The sequence below is a fragment of the Sminthopsis crassicaudata genome, chromosome 6 (genome assembly GCF_048593235.1).
Source record: "Sminthopsis crassicaudata isolate SCR6 chromosome 6, ASM4859323v1, whole genome shotgun sequence".
In the NCBI taxonomy this organism is placed as follows: Eukaryota; Metazoa; Chordata; class Mammalia; order Dasyuromorphia; family Dasyuridae; genus Sminthopsis; species Sminthopsis crassicaudata.
Window position 1 is genome coordinate 159,884,936 of NC_133622.1, and position 17,557 is coordinate 159,902,492.

The window sequence follows — 17,557 nt, forward strand, 5'->3', positions numbered from 1 at the left end:
ATTATTGTCTCCATTTTACAAATGAAACCCAAGGCTCAGAAATGAATTGACTTAGTGGACACACATGTAGGAAATGTTGGAGATGAGCTTTGAATCCTCATCTCTCCTGAAACCAAAGCCATTTTTCATAGCTCCAGATAGTGCCTCCCAATTCCCATTCTTTTGTTTCTGTGAGAAAGTACGTTAGAGTTCCAATTGGGGCTTGTTTTTTGTTTTTTCCTGTCATGGATCTAGTGAGGAATATCTCATTGCAGAATGTCCTAGAAAACGAGGAGAGATGGCAATGTGTATGTACCTCAGAGGTTAAGAGCACCAGCTTTTTGGCAAACTATCCTTTCCTTCCTAGTCTTGAGGGAATATGGGACCTCTGGAATGCCTTCAATTGCCTTTGATAAAAGAATGGCTCATAATTCTGGTCACATTTGTGCAAGCACGCATATTGTTCACAATTAAAAATTAAATATAGCTGGTAGTTTTCTTTAGTTTTATGTAAATACTATAAATGCTTAGTCTTTCTTTTATGAATGAATTATGCATGTCTTTTGTCCTCAACTCCTCCTTCCCTCCACTATTAGCTAGGTAACTACATTTTGTTTTACTTCTTTTTTGCAAATAATCACTTTAAAAAACAATCAGCAATAAGACAATGGCTACTTGAAAATTATCCTAATTTTAAAAGCATATTTTAATTAACTATTGCCCCTTTTTTTAACCACTAAATAATATTAAGGTTTTTTAAGATTCTCATTGAAGCAATTTATATAAGCATTAAAATGAATTTTTGTTAACCTGTTTTCAGTTTTTCTGCTCTTTCTCCCTCTCAGCCCACTATCAAGCATATAGTTCAGTGTTTGTAGGAAGAGGACAACTCACTTTGAAAATTTGAGAGGTGGTTCCCCTCTTACTCTTTTCTGTTAAGCCATTTTTTATCTTAAAAATTTGAAAATGATAATTTAACAAAAGTAAATCATAATTTTTAATAATATGAGGAAAATAAGATCTTAAAAAACAGGCTTTTCTAGATTTGTAGTTAGTTTTTATATAGTTAAGATTTCTGCCTCCTGCTTCTTTGATATACTTCCCCAGTCCTTTTCAAGGGTGTCTTGGGCTTTTAGGAGATGGGGATCTTAGTGTTATAAATTTGCATCATTTCCTTAAAAAATTTGGATATTTGGTTTCTATCAGAAAACAGCAACTTTTTTAGTCTTTTTTCTTTTAATTCTGAATTTATTGCTTTTGGTTGTGCAAAGTAATTGTCTCCTACCATTTCTTGTTAAAAATTTTCTTGCTAAAATATTCCTTTCTATGTATGGAGCATTTTATTCTAAACTTTTGAAAATTTATTTGCATTTTATTGAGACAGATAGTGTAAAATGTGGATCTAAATCTTTTTTTTTTTTTTTCTTTTGACTGACCTATTTGATAAGGTCTTATTGGATAATGAATCCTTTCCCTTGTGTTTATGGTCTTTGATTTTCCAAATACTAGTTTTACCATATGTTTGTGGCATCCCTGAATATCATATTCTATCTTTGGATATTCTACATTATCTACATTACACTTGTTTTAAAACTATATGGCCAAGTAATACTGGCTCACCTTTTAATTTAATCTTGGTAACTGGAAATATTACTTATTTCATTCACAAAATACAGACATTTGGTCACACTTAAACAAAGGTCATAATTAGCAAACTAAATTGTCCAGCAAGGCAGTCACCTCCCTTTATTATTCCTAGGTTTACCCAAAATTTCAAAAATATTGCTTATCCATAGATTCATAAATATTCTCCAAATATCTACATTCTCATATTAGCAATTTTCACATGAACCAGGAAGTTTTAAACTGAAATTGTCTTTTATGGGATATCTTGGCAATACAGTCCAAACCATTACTTTTTAAGTTTCACATAAACCAGAGATAAACTTGAGTAAATGAATTAGAATTAAAATTCTGCTTTTTTTTTTTTTAATGGAAAAAATTACACTACTGAGATCCAGTCTTTTCTCACCCCCCAAAAAGCACTTATCTAATGTTACGATATGAAAGAATTTTGGACAGTTGTTAAAATTTCATTATCCAAAGAATCTTTGAAGCTTTTTTATATCTTGGAATATGTCGATGATAGTGTAAAGTCCTTTGGTATATAGTTCAGGTTTTTTTGTTTTTCAATAATCCTCAAAGTAAGAGAGAAGTTTGCAAGTTTCTTTGACAAGGAGATGGTGGATAGATCTAATAACTCATATTTTATCTAGTGATTTCCAGATTGCATTCAAATTTTAAGTAACATTTCTGGAGTCAATGCAAATAGAATTTTATTTAATAATGATTAATGCAGCCTATAAAAGTGACCAACCTCTGGCCTTTAGTGGTTAAGGAAGTTAGAAATCAGAAAAACAGGTGCTTTTTCCTTGTCTATTTAGAACTTCCTTCAGTGAAAGAACAAAAGCCAGTTGTTGTAAGGTCACCTTAAATTTTGGGGTTGAAGGCATAAAAAATAACACTGCTTATTGGTTTGCTAACCCTATCATTCGACTTTAGTTTGCTTCACTGAACAGGGAGGTCAATAACATCTTAAGCAATAATGTCCAAAGAGGCATTCTGCCTGAAAGTAACCTGCCCTGCTCAGGAAGGATTAAGCTTATATACGCTTAGAAATCCTAAACCCTGGGCATTGTCTTGGTGTTTGTTTTTCCTTGCCAGTGGAGTATACTATATGATTTAATTGTCTCAAGGAAAGAGGGTTAGAACATTATGGAATCAAGAGGGAACTCGGAAGGGAGTAATCTATTACAAGAAAACTTCTTAAGGCAAAGGGCAGAGGAATTCCTTAAAAGTCAATTCCTAATGCATAGCTCCCAAGGAACCCTTTAACTTAGAATCATTTTTTCCCCATCTTCACCTTTTAATTCAGCTGTCTTGTCTCATCTTACTAAATTTTAGGTTGTCAACTTAGATGTTCTTTTTGGTGGATTGGCTAGATCATTCTATTTTATATGAAAAGAGGACCCTTTATATCAGCCACTTGAAGCTGCTTTTCCTATTCTGCTATGTGTTATCCTGCCTCACCCCTCAGCCCATTTTCATTGTCAAATCATTCCTTCAGTATTTCCTGGACTAACTCAGGAAGCCATTTTTAACAGTCTTTTTGGAACTTTTCAATTTTTCAACCCTTTTGGTTTTCTCTGCCACTGTATTTGTCTGTTCGTGGCCCATGAATTTTCTCTTTAAGCTCCTCAAGCTTTGGTCCAATGTGTTCTTGATTAAATACAGTAGAGACTTGTCAAATATAATTTTAGCTAGAACAGCTTTCAAAGAAAATAACCTGAGGAAAATAAGATGGAACAATTCTGATTGTTTTAGGTACCAAATTCTTAGATTTTTTTCCCCCCTGAACATTAGGAAAGTTACATGAGCAACCCTAAAAGTACATACCTATTTTCTTAGCTCATGTTCAGGGCTTCCAACTGCCTCAATTAGTGTTATCTCTCATTTCTTTTCAATGCAAGGGCAACTGGATATGTGTTATTTGCACTCTAAAGTTCAGGAAGATTGTGATATGCATACTGATAGCCAGAAACCATATATTAACACATTCAAACAGTAGCAAGTAATGGCTACTTGCCATTTTTAGCTCAAGAGTTCCAAACCAGGTTATACAAATAAGAATTTGTATACTTTTATGGAGAAATGTGCCATTGTGTAGTCCAAAGTAACCCTTATTTTATTTTGAAATGACCTCAAAGGATGAAGCAATAACCATGGATATAGGGATATGTATAACATTAATTTCAGTACATTCTCAACTGAAACCTTTATGTGGCCCCCTAGACTGTTTTAATCTCTTTTGTTGTGATATTTCTGACCAGACTGTTTATTAAAATGATTTGGTCATTTGTGTGCATGCTAGAGAAACCCAGTGTAAGGGTTTGTGTAAAGCATCCTCTTATCCCTCCTCTCTCTTGACCTTATCAAAAACAAGTCAGTAAAGGTTCGTAGGACAATTTGTTATGGGAGGAGGAAAAACAAATTTTGGGTTCCTATTATCTTCCAAGAAAGGGAGGAGAAGAATACTAAAAATGATCATCTTTAATGTTGCTATTCCCCTTCCTCCCCACGTCCAAAAATGGAAATACAAAGCTATAGACTGTTCTCAACTCTTGGCCCTTAAAATCGAACTCCACGGGCACTGTAGGATATATGCCAAACTACTCAGGTTTCAGAAGAAATTCTTGATTGGCATATATGTTAAATTAGGCTAAAAGGGGACAGAAGGGATTGTTGAGAGGTTTGAAATGGCAAAGCATTTTGGATAAGCCTCAAATTTCTTGCATTGCTGTTCCATTTATTGTTTTTGGAACTTAATTTTTTAGAAGATCTTGTTTGCTTACAAAATGATTTCTCCTCTCTCAAGAGTCTTGTTTTGCTTCTCAAAACCTGTCATTAAACCAGCCCATTCTGTTTGAGTTGGATTTAAAATGTGTGTGTATCACTATATATATATATATAAAACAATATACACATATTTTCATATATATATTTCAATATGGTCCCACATAGTTGTTCCTAGAAGTAAAAAGATCCACATGGAGGATAATCATTTATAATTTTGAATCCTATTCTTTAAAAAAGCATTTTATGGCACATAAAAGGATTAAATAGCTAAGTTCCTATGTTTCAGGAGGACCAGAATGAGGACTTGTAAGATTATTTTAAGTTCTTCAATTAGAAAATTCCAGTGAAAGCCTTGGAAATCTAAAAAGCAAAATGGTGAGGAGGGGAGGGTTTTCAGTACGGTTAAATTAACACAACCATAATGTATTATTTTTCTTGTATTATTACATTTTACCATTTGCAGTGGCTATCCACAACATTTGGGCAAAAAGTAGGATATTTCAGTGTGCAGTGACTTCTCTCTTGCTTTCCAGGTGAGAATAATTCTGATTAGATGCCTAATTTGAGAAAGGGAAATAATACAGTGGGATCAAAAACCTCAGTGTACCACCAGCATTCAAATTCAAATAGAATTTGTTCCAAGTCCAGTTAGTTTTACTTTTATCTCTAAGGAGATTCCATTAAAGAATCAACAATTGACCACTTTCCATTAGTTTTTTGTTTTTTCATTTGTTTCAGTCATGTCCGAGCTCATTTCAAGTTTTCTTGGCAAAGATACTAAAGTGGTTTGTCATTTCCTTCTCCAGCTCATTTTATAGATGAGGAAACTGAGGCAAAAAGGGTTAAGTGACTTGCCCAGACTCACATAACTAGTGTCTAAGGCTGGATTTGAACTTGGGTCTTCTGACTCCAGCCCTGGTGGTGTTCTCCGCTGACCCTGTCTTTACTTCTCATCAGTGAACCCAGTGATTTATTTAGATCATGCTAATTTAACATAAAGGATTCTCATTGCTTGACTAAGAGTTCATTTGAGTCCAAAAGTCTTAACAAGAAAGATGCGTGGACACGGTGGTGAAGAATTCAGACAGGATTTTAGAGGGGAAACAAGCATCAGGGCCAGTCCAGTTGGAGAGAGTTGATATTCATTAGGAGAACATACGATGGAAATGAGTTTCAGAGGACACTATGTAAACTGACTTTGCACTTAATTTTTAAAATACTTAACAGTTTTGCCCACAGTGAGCCAATAATATGGTAGACATAGAGAAATGTAATTTTTCGTGGATGTTAAAACTGATCAAACTTTAAAATAGATATCCTTTTAGGCCAACCTGGTTTTGGAGTAATTATGATCTCTTCTCAGCTGCTTCAACTCCGTATATAAAAGAAAAACTCTTATTTCAACGTGCATGTCAGTTCAGGAGCAATCAATCTATACATTTTGATGAATAATTATTAGCAAAAATCCTTTTAATTATATGCTGCATATTCAACAGTTTATAACTTGGGAACCCATATATAAATACCTGCGAGGTTTTTCCCCTAACAATACACTGCAGTGTATTGACCAGTAAAACCTGTTTTGGGTTTATACCAGTTTCAGTAGAATAATAAATACCATTGGTATAATTAAGTATCATGGAGCCCCTCATAGTCATGAAAGATGGCTTAATTTGTGTATGTGGATTATGTGTACATGACACCTGAATAATAGGAGCTTAGTAAATTTTCTGAAAATGACTTCTTGGATAATCACACTTTCTGTAGAGGTTTTGAAACAAATAAGGGAACTTGTGTGTCTTAAAAGTGAATCTAGGCTAGCCAAAGTATCTTGGGGAGTTTGGTATTTCACATACATGGATTTGTTACTTTATGAACTGAAGCTCTATTAGGCTTTGGCCTTAACCAATAAATTCCTCTTTCAGCCAACTTTCTTATTCCTTCTGGGAGACTTTGATTTGAAAAATAATTATTATAGACAAATGGAGCTTGTGCCATTATAAGAAATTTTCTAACTCAGATGAACCTATGAAAAAAATCAAGGTATGTAAAGGTAAGACTTTTCAGTATGCTCATTTAATTGTTCTGAGTAACCATTCAGGGACTCAAATGGTGTGGAAGGTAAGAGAATCAACTTGAAAATGAAAGTGAAATGGGCTTGAGGAAAAAGAAGGCACATTCTTCCTTATTCCTTTGTAGGATTTAACTTGAGGCTACTTCTGAGGGTAAGTGAAAGGAATCCAACTTAAATTCTCATGCTACTGAAGAGCATGAGGATGCTGACTATTCATAAAGTAGGAATGAGGCAATATTAAACAAAAATCATGAGATGAACGGATACATCTGTGAATAACTTAACATGATTTGAAGATCAAAGGCTTTAGTTAGTTGACAACTTAAAATAGGAGTTTTCATACAGCTACCAGGGCATGATTCTGTTCTATCCCAAACACAGTACTGTTTAAAATTTAATCAGTGGATTTAAGTAAGTAGTTTGTTTGGTTAATTTTATGTAAAGTCAGCTACACAGTTAACTATCCACTCTGTGCTTTGGCATCCTGCAATAAGTTTGTCATCTTTACAGACTTAGCAAGAAGAAATTTTGGAATGTTCTTATAGAGCCCAGACAAAAGAAGTGCCATTCTTCAGATAGAGAATCCAAAAGTACTCTTAAAGAAACTAGGGTTTAAGAATTTACATTTAAATTCATTTAAGAATCCTAATGAAGGAAACAAACTGCTAGAAAATTATGGTGTGGCTTTTTCACCGAAAGGTGTACCGAATCCCACAGAGGAAGCAATGTAATCTACCTCATAAGAAGATGATGGGTAACATCAAGAAGGGGGCCTCGGGGAAAGAGAGCTTTTCAGCAGGGTAGCCTGATGTGGGCTCTTGGGCGATAGCTCCTTTGGAACAGAAGGAAAAAATGGACTGGCCAGGTAACAGTAGGTCGCAATTTACTAGCTGTGGTGATCCATTAACACACAAAGGCTCTGTGATAACTGGCAGAGTAAGGAACGGATACAAATAGATCATACCCATCTTAAAAACTTTTGGCATTCATTCTTCACTTAGTAAACCACCTCCTAGTAAAGATACCAGACCTACACTTCAAACATCATGTTTGTGAAGTCACATGTGGCTTACTTGAAGTTAAAGGGGAAAAAAATCACCCAAATAACTTGTTACAGGGTTCCAGGTAACATAAAAATATTCTAAATCAAATAGCAGTCAGTGGGTCTTGAATGTACAAGAAAGATGCCCATTTCACTCTCTTAGAACGTTAGAGGAAAAATAAAATTTTGTCAGTACAATACTTTGTATAGAAAATGCATCTCTATTCATGCAATATTTTTATCAGTTTTAAAAACCCCAAACCAAACACAAAGCCACCCCCAAAACTAACAAAAGAAAAAAGAAAGCTTCCCATTTAAGCACCTGATCACTGAGAGTCCTGGGTATGATTGCTCTCAGGTCTAAAGTGAGAATTAGCTTTCACTTTGTAGGGATATTACTGGTCTGTGATTGCTTCTCATTTGGGTACACTGCCCCCAGTCTATAAGCCTCTGGTTATCAGATTAACAATACTATGCATTTTACAGTTTAATGAATATTTCAGTGTGATACTGTGGTTCTTGACCCAAGTTGTATTCCACTTGACTTTCTTTAGTTTTTGTTTTGGAGGTGATAATTTAGTTGAGTTCACACTGTAACCAGTGATGTGCAAGCAGACACTGACAAATAGACACAGCGGTGCGATATTTGACCCACAGTATAAAAGGAAAGGCGATGGTGGAAATGAGGTAACTCTTCCCCAACAGGTGTGTACATAAACTCCTGCTCTTCTAATGCGCTACTGTCCATTAGGAGAGAGTAGGGCTTGTCAACATGATGATTACATAAAGAAGAAGCTACAGAAGAGAAAAAAGAGAGGTTCAGATTCAAATGCTTTTAAAAAGTAGCTTTTCTACTTTTTAAGCTGTGGAGGAATCAAAGCATCAATTAAAGGGATTTTCATCAAGCATGGCTAGAGTGCGATTGAGTTCACAGTGTCAGGGACTGGGGAGGAAAAGGATGCTGTGGCCATGAGAAGTGGCTGCGGGATGTGATGGGGATTCTGGTCAGCGGAGGGAGTGGGGAGAGGAGCCAGGAGGGGGGGCGGCAAGATGGTGTGCAAGGGACAGGACACCACGGAAGCCGACAGCTCTGAAGGCGAGGGAACCAAAATGGTTACAACAAATGAGCCAGACAGCAAGGAAGGAGAAGACTTCCCACACCTCAGTTTCCAACTCTGATGCACATGGTTACATAAAGAAATCACAGAGGGCACACAAAACAACGTTTGGGTAAAAATATATTTCCCCCCTTCATGTCTTGGCACTATGGATATATGCATAGGTTACCTTTCCACTATCCCCTTAACCTAATAAAATTGTAAAGCGATCAGTACTTCAAAATGAAATGTTTGACATCAATACAATAACTTTAGTTTTTTTTTTTTTAAATTTACAAGTGTTTAACATGCTGTGTACATGTCGAACAATACTTTATCAACATTGATGGAGGTTACACAAAGCTTGGGAAAACATTGACTTTTTTAAACAGCAAAGTGGCAAGAGTCTACTGCTACAGATTAAGGCATATCAGCATAAATTTAAAAATTAGGAAACAGTTCTACTGCTCTTCACAGCTTTATTTTCGGTTCATAAAAAAAAAAAATCCCTTCATATTTTTCATATGCTAAGCTTTGGCGATCCCAATCCCACTATTCAGACAAATCCTCTCGTAGGCGACCTGCCAGTGGAACCACGTTCCTTAGATTAGGAAACATAACTTTCACGGCAAGGTCAAGTGACTTGAATGGACGGGATTGGTAGGACCACATGGAGACAAATGGGCTTGAGTAAGTCACAGCAGAAAAATCTGGCTGAACGGTCTACAAAACGTTGGCGGGGGTTGGGAGGGCAATGGATGGGAAGGAGAGGAAGGGAAGGAACCAAACCTATTACTGATGGGGGTTAAAGGCAATGAGATTAAGCAAATGTCATCAGTTTATGAGATTACAAAGCAGGGAAAGAAGAAAAACAGGTAACTTGTACCCCTAAACTAATGAGCTAGTTCTAGAGCTCCCTTGGTCTAGGTATCATAATCTACTGTTTTTACAAATGTATATTCTGGATTGCAAAACACATTTTGACATTCTTAACCACTCTGTAGGATCTGCTATTCTTGGTATCAAAGTCCTAAAGGGAGCAAAATCTTGGTCACTTCCAACTGCTAAAACGAGTGATCCAGTGAAAGGGCACTGTAATACTTGCACCAAAGATACTGTTCAATGGAGATTGTATCCAGAAATGTCACTTTCTTTGGCAGTGAGAAACAATTGTACCACCTAAAGCCGTTTGTGATGTCACAAAACGCTCCCTGTATGGTCTCACCATGTGACAAGCCACTGAAGACTTCCACAGTGATTTTAAGGGGAATCTGAGTTCATTGTGAGGAATTAATGATGATGGCTATCTTTCTGGTGCTGTTGAAGTTAACAAAATAAAACAGATTCCCGATCCCCCATCCCATCTGTCCCACTCAATATTTTTTAAAGGCTGAGAGGTCAAAGAGGCTTCTTGTTCCCATACTTACATGCAGAGATGAAAGTACATCCAATTAGATTTGAGGGTATCATTTATTCCGTGCAGAGCCAAGGACTACTGTGAAAAAAGGCATAAATACAGAAAGAAAAGAGAAGAGCAGCAGTAACAAGCTCAAGAAGGCCAGGGGAGGGATGGCAGTAAAACTTAAGTTAGTGGCAGCATTAAAATACTAAAAAAACAAAAATAAAAACAAAAACAAAAAAACCCAAAACAAAACCCAAAACCCAAAACCTAAAGAAGTTCTTAATGAAAATGTAATAGCTTTGGGTCAAAAAGTCAAAATGGCTAAGATTGGATGCTTTTTCACTGGTGAACTACCTTAAAAAGGCTTTAGTGATACAAGGAAGCAATTAAAAAATTTTAATTCCTATACAGAGGCACAAAAAGGGCTACTTTAAAAGACGCAGACACACAAAGCAGCTGGTGCAAGCACGTCACAAAAGCGGTTGAGTTTTTGACTTTTAGTATAATGCATGAGAAAATGCAGCCCATGGTTAGGAAACTGGTTTCATCATGCCAAGAAAAATTCCTAGAATTTAGCTGCTCTGCAGCTTAGTTTATAATAGAACTGCAGAAACATCCCATGGAGATCCAGTTAAACCTGCCTTAGTTCCATTACTGCTGCTGCTTCTAGATTTGAAGCTCACATTTTTAAGTGTATTTTTGAGCTTCAAAATGGTTTCCCAGGAAAGCTTTGCCCTGATGGTCCCAAATCAGATCCTGGAAATTCTTCCTGCCCTAAAAAGTTCTATGAAAATTGGTTGGTGGGGGGTTGGAAAGAGAGAAGAGGCCAAACAAAAGATTTTCACTTCAGCAGCCTGGAGAGGCAGTTTAAATAACAAAATACTAACCATTCTACCCTGGGAAGGCACTAGGAGGAAAGGCAAGAAGAGAGAGAGGATCCAAGTTCCAAAGAAAAATATGTTAAATGTAAAAGTGAGAAAAAGACTATTTAGCTAGAAGCAAAGAGAAAGCTGGCATATCTCATCACCAGAAACTTAGGAGGATCAACATGGGAAGCTATTTCATGTTATTTCCAGAGACAGCAAGGCTCCAATGTTTTTAAAAGTACAGTAAAGATCTTAAGTAATTTTTTTTTTAAATATCAATTAGGACAGAAAAGTGTGAATGTGTTTAAAGACTCTGTAACCCTCCTTATATTCTCTCTGACTCCCCTGCTTGAGACCCTTTGGCACTATATCTATGGTCTTAAGAGACACAAATGCTTTGTCTGAGTGACTACAGTGATAGGGCAAGGGAAATTCTCTGAAGTCAGTTAGGTTCCAAGAAGCAACTGTTCTCTTTGTTTTTTGACAAGTAAATGGAAGCCAGTGAAGAGAAAAGTTTTTATTTCTTGATTCAAATTGGCTTTTTCCTTGGCCCTATAGCTCTAATATGTATGTCAAAAGGTCCACTGAAATATGGAAGTTCAAAAGCCAGTTAATCCTACAGTGTTTTTTATCTGGAGTAGTGGTGAAGTGACTAAAAACAAATTTTTTTTTTTTTGGAAGTCTTATAGATAGATCCAGTAGCAGAAATAGTTATGGTTTTTCTGCCACTAGGAGATAATTCTGGTTTTCCTATGGAAAACAAACTAAAGTATGGAAAAGAGGTTCATTAAGCTGAAAGGATGGGGAAATTTTTTTGATTTTATATGTTTTTTTCACTGAAAGATGGCATTTGATCAGTGATTTGTAATTTTTTTGAAAAACTAGGTGATGCTGGTGATAGAGAATTAAATGCTCAAAGCTCTTAGAATAATCTTCCCCATGTTTGTGAATCATGAATCCAGCTTCATTTTAAAAACAGTGAATTGAGGCAGTCTGAAACTCTTGGAGAGGCTGACAAGAAACCTGCACTAAACCGAAAAATTCAATCCAAGTCATGCTTTGTTTATCTATTATGTCATCTAAGCAAAAAGCTACTGGAGTAGAGAGAAGGGTATGGAAAGAGAAGGGGCAGAGTGGATGTGGGCATCAGGCAGTCATGGGTACAAATTCAAGGAAATACTAGCTTTCGTGGTCATTCAGGTTTTAGTTCAGCTGGTGAGGCGGTGAGAACAGTTTCCATGTCAGACACAATGGCACAATGTACACTACTTTTTCATTCCAAAGCAACATACAAGTAACAGGTGTGCTCAACTGTGACTGTTCTGAATTGACATAAAAGGCAAACCATTTACTTTCCAAAGACGAAATCCAGGTGAACATAGCAGTTACCATCATTTCCCTTTTCTACCTTCTCCCACCACCCACCTCCAATGAAATGAGTTAAAAGAGTTATTGGTGCTTAGGGGAGAGGGGTGGGCGGATAAAAGAAAAAAACAGAACACAGATGGCAGGGACACGTTACTGCAAAAGCAGGTGAATGCGGGAACATCCTTGGCTTGCCAGGCTTTATGTGAAGCTTGCACTGCAAGTTAAAAAACAAAACAAAAAAGTTAGAAATAATAATAAAACCAAAAAGGAAAAAAAAAAAGTTAGGAGCGCAAACACCAGCGTCAGAGCGATGGTGGCTGCTCATGCAACAATGATGAATTTGACAGAAATTAAAATGGTCAAAATTTGAGTAGTCTATTCTATGTGACAGGCAAAAGCAAAATTCAAAAAAAAAAAAAATGAATTAAGAAACACATGGTTAGTTTTCATTTGCATGAAGCTCAGACTTCACAAATGACTTGCTGAATTTGCTACAAATTCCAGCGGAAGGATTCCACTGTTCAACCTTTTTTCAAATGACTGCAAGAGAACCCCTCATCTATTCTAAAGGGAATCTTTGATAGTAACAACTGTGCACCCCACAGAAGCAACACTTTCAAGGCCCACCAAAAAGTCAAAGGACAAAGGCATAATAACTATCTTAAGATGGCAGCATTCCTTGTGGGAAAGACCTAACACTGTAGACTTGGGGATGAGGAAAACAGATAGGAACAGACAAGAGGGAAAAGCATGCTATTAATCTATTGCGAACACACACACACGCACACACACACGCTCGCACGTGTGCTCTCACACATACACATATAATCCTTTTTTTCCCCCAGGGAAAAGGAAAAAAAGATGATCACTGGTCATATTATAGCTACAGCAATGCCAAGAGCTTTCATCCACATTTAAGTATGAAGCAATGCAAAATTAAAAATATATATATATTGGCAAAGTTTCCTTTTTTATTTTTATTTTTTTTTAAGACAGGTCGAGGCATGCATCCTTCCTTGGCCAGGAATTTAACAATTATTTTTACAAATGGGAATTGCAGGCGGTTGCAGAGTGTGGTTCTCAGATATCATCACCACAAGACGAGGTTTCAAGAAACAGACTAAAAAAACCTAATTCTGGGATCCACGCTAATCAGCTAATGCCTGCTGATGGCTATATTCTTGCTGATCTATGAAGGAACAGACATCTCTGTTCTTTTACCCCGTGCGTAGATAATGCTCAGCAGCAAACAGAAATGGGTGTCTGTGCCTGGGGACGCTGTGGGATCCAGCTAATGGCAGTGCCCGGATTAGTTCTACTTTTGCAGTAATCTTACAGAATGTTAAGAAGTCATGCCATTAAAGTTACAGATAAGTTTAAAAAAAAAAAAGCCTTACCTACACAAAAAGGGAGCATTTCATTAGAGTGGAAAAACAAAATTAAAAACTTTTAGAAAAACCAAGACAGGCTATAACATTTTTCTGCAGAAAAAAGTCATTTTCTTTTTGGTGTGTTATTTAAAGCAAAGCTAGCTGGTCCCTGACAAGAGTGGGCAGTCTAGAATCAGCTGGGTTTTGAAGCAATTACAAAGTGCTATGCTTAACCCCAGTGTCTGATTTTCACAGTCTCTAAATGGCTGTAGCCACTGGTAATGCTCTATTTTGGGTTTTTATTCTGTTTTGAAACCATGAAGGTTCAAACATCTGCTGGCAGTCACTTTATGAAAATGGAAAAGGTGCTAAGCACATGAATGCCAGTGTGAACCTGGAAGCTAACAGTAACATGCTTTCAGTAACACTGAAAGGCACAAACCAACATATACCATAAAATGAATTCGTTAAATCAAACTAATTTTAAATTAGAATCTATAAGTGGGGGAGGGGGAATTACTATATTACACACTTTACATAATCATTAAAGAAAAATCATTCTAAATCGTTTGGGCAAATGAGTAGGGAAACTCCCCTATTAATGCATTGTGCACACAGAATAAAGAAGAGTTTTTCATATAATGTAAAGTTTGCTCCTGGGGGCAATTTAGTTTTTTAAATGGAGGCACAGTACTGTTCAGCTTTTGGAATTTTTATTGCTTAAAGGCACACCAAAATACATAGGAAAAAAAAAAAAAAAAAAAACCTTTTCACACATTGCTGGTCTTTGTATTTAAATTCATATTTAAAACCGATTCAATTCATATTCTTTGTTTCAAATTCATATTTAAAACACATCTCTGTGCACTTATGTGGTTCAGGAGCAAAACAAATAATAATTAAAAAAAAAAAAACCCAACCTCAAATCTGGATTTTCTTAGCATCAGCAGCTGCCTCTCTCTAACATACATGCACACATCAATAAATCTACATGTTCCTTCTCATAAGTTAAGGGAACACCCAATGCCTTTATCTAGTTGGAAAAGTTGTATTTTCAACTGGAAGCCATCTTCATTAGCTACCCCAATGAGAACCAGATGCTCAGCTCTTATGCTCCAATGTAATGTGTTTCCTTGGAATGGATTAAAATTTGCTGTGCTTTCACTCCTGAGATGACTCTCACTAAAAACAAGTCTTTTGGACTATTATGTTCAGCAGAGCTCTGGCACGTTGTCATGTCCCCCAAAGCACATCCACCCACCCACATCCACATCCACGCCCCTACAGCCCCCACATCCACACACACACATAGTCTACAGCCACTCCCATTCCCCTTTCCACAATATCTCAGATATCCTATCTTTCCATCTCTCCCTTGTTCTCTCTGTACCATTTCTGTTGACTCAGAGCATGAAAATACAGTCAATTTTAATGTACAGTTTTGAAAATGAATATTCTCTCCACTGGATTGGGTTCATCCATTGTGATGCTACAGTTTTGCACAGACAATCCAGGGAGGACAAACTAGCAAAGTTTAAAGCTACTTTGAAACAAAATTAACTAAGCTCAACACTGCTACTGTTACCAATCTCCCTGTAGTTGGTATAACTGAAAGAGACTCTGCCTCCTTTAAACTGTTGGTAAGAGGGCAATGCTTTCCCATACTGAGTCTTGGCTTAAAAAACAAAAAAACAAAAAACAAAAATCATTGGCTATGGGCACAAGAGGTTCTCCTAAAAGCCCAGTTCTGTGCTGGGAAGGTGGACCAGCACAGTAAAACTCTGGTACCGGTTCTCACGTCACAAAAAGGTATCTATCAGTCATGACACACTTAACTGATAAAAGTAAGTTTGCATACACAATTATTTTTGTTAGCTATGGCTCATCAAGTCTCCTGGTATTGGCCATGACTGCAATGTCCACTTTTAATCAAAATACTGGATTTCTTAATTTAGTCTTCATCCAAGGTTATTGAGTTAATTGCTTCCAATCCCAATACGTTTTCAGGGAAGACCCCTAAAAATGGCCTCTTGGTTAGGAGCCAATTCTTCCATATTTATTATAGTCCTCAAAAGGTATCCAACAACCCAAGAGAGAATTAAGCCTCTTTAACAAATTAAAGCCATATTACATTTTTATCTAGTTTTGAAAATAGAACAATATATCATCTTAAATTGAGACAATAAGAGCTCCTCTGGAAACTCTTCCCAGTATCTCTAGCTGGCAGTAATATCTGCAGTAATTAGCTTATTGAGAACTGCATGAATAAGGATAAGAAAATAATAGTAGCAATCATAATTTTTAGAATGTTTGTTATAAAGACAGTCACCAGACATTTTTTGTTGTTGCTAAAGACAGAACATTGAATGTCATTCCAGAGGATCATAAAGTTGATGTGGAAGTTTCTGTTGCAGAGCACAAATTTCATAAATTAATTTTATGTACCCTAAAAAATGTAAAAACCTCGATTTGTCTTCCTTCTTCCAGAGAGGAAGTACTTTCTTTAGGCAGACTGGTCAAAACACCAGTTTCCAGTCTGAAAATAAGACAAGGCAAGTACAGACATGCAAAGGAAAGGAAACTGGACTGGCCCCAAGAGGCTGTAGGGATGACCCTGCTTACTTTTTCTTGTCTTTGTCTTTCTTGGTTTGTTGGGCACCAGCCTGCTGCGCTTGTGACTGTAAGAGCTGAGCTGCTGCTTTCTTCTTCTGAAAGTTGTTGACTTCCTCCTCAAGCTCCTTCTTTTTGTCTTCCACTTTCTTTTTCTCTTCCTGATGCGTCCGCTTTAGAAGGTCAAACTTTTCATGAAGCTGGACAAGAAACAGGGAGACAACAGTGGGTTTGAGGGAATGAGTGCTAGCTGGTACAAATGATGCTTTGTTTTCAAAGATAAACAGACTCATTGACAATGAAGTATTTTTCTCAAGTTTGGTCCTCATATTTTTAAAGATTTCATTTTCATATATTTATTTAGGTATCAGGTTAAAGAGCATCTTTACTTATTTGAGTACTTTTTTTACTTAAATCACATTTAGTCTCATACTATTTAAAATTTTTGTCAGAGACTTAAATGAAGGCATAGATGATATGTTGATCAGATCTGCAGGTGACATAATGGAAGATATAGGATTCAAAGAGATCTTGCAGGTGAGAGTATTAGTCTGAATCAAATAAAATGAAATTCAATAGGGATAAAGCCTGGTATTTGAATACAAAAAATCAATTTTACAAAAAGAAGTTGGGGAAGGCAGGTAGACAGTATTTCTTCTGAAATGATCTGGGGATTATAATGGCCCACAAGCTCTACCTGAGAAAGTCAGCAGTGTGATATGAGAACTATAAAGATAAATGCAGTTTGGAGCTGCATTAGGAGAAGAATAGACAGTGATGATCTCACTATATTCTACCTTAGCCAAGTCTCATCTGGGCTTTATGTTCTGTCTTAGGTATGGCTAAAGAAGGCATAGGAATAAGATAGAGAGTGTCTAGCAGAGGGTCAGCTGGAAAATGAAGTGTTTTAAGTTCCTGATATAGAAGAATCAGCTGAAAGAACTGAACACTTAGGTTGGATAAAATGATAACCATGTATGTGAAGGACTCTCATATGGAGCAAGGTTTGGACTGCTTCTCTTTGGCCTGGGAAGATGTATCCAAGAGTAATATGTGGACATTATAAAGAAGATAATTGAAGCTCGATGTTAGGACAACAACTGGATATGTCCAATGGCAAATAGTTTGCATTCTTGGCCATCTTCAGACAGAGGCTGGATAACCACTGTCAAGTATCATATACTGAGAATTCTTTCATTTGTAGGTTGGATTAGAGCGTTCTGAAGTATGTGACATGGGATCTAGAGGTCTAAACAAAAGGTTGTTAGAAGTTCATTGCCCAAGGAACTTAAAGATAATCAAGTGTGTTATCCTAAAACTGTACATTCTATAA

The 17,557-nt window shown here is 36.5% G+C and overlaps 1 protein-coding gene across 4 annotated transcripts in view; it reads right to left on the reverse strand.

The window, feature by feature from the left end:
* Positions 1 to 7,989: 7,989 nt before the first annotated feature.
* SEPTIN11 (septin 11) overlaps positions 7,990 to 17,557 on the reverse strand; it is a 122,469-nt gene continuing 112,901 nt past the window's right edge. For 3 of the 4 annotated variants that reach the window (XM_074273956.1, XM_074273957.1, XM_074273960.1), the window contains exons 9-10: positions 16,237 to 16,424; positions 11,379 to 12,458 (exon numbers count right to left, since the gene is read on the reverse strand). In XM_074273956.1, coding sequence (XP_074130057.1) covers positions 12,443 to 12,458; positions 16,237 to 16,424 — 204 coding nt within the window. In that variant the 3' untranslated portion in view covers positions 11,379 to 12,442. Of the gene's footprint in view, positions 8,307 to 11,378; positions 12,459 to 16,236; positions 16,425 to 17,557 lie in introns of those variants that run through there. The other variant, XM_074273958.1, reaches the window with a different exon arrangement.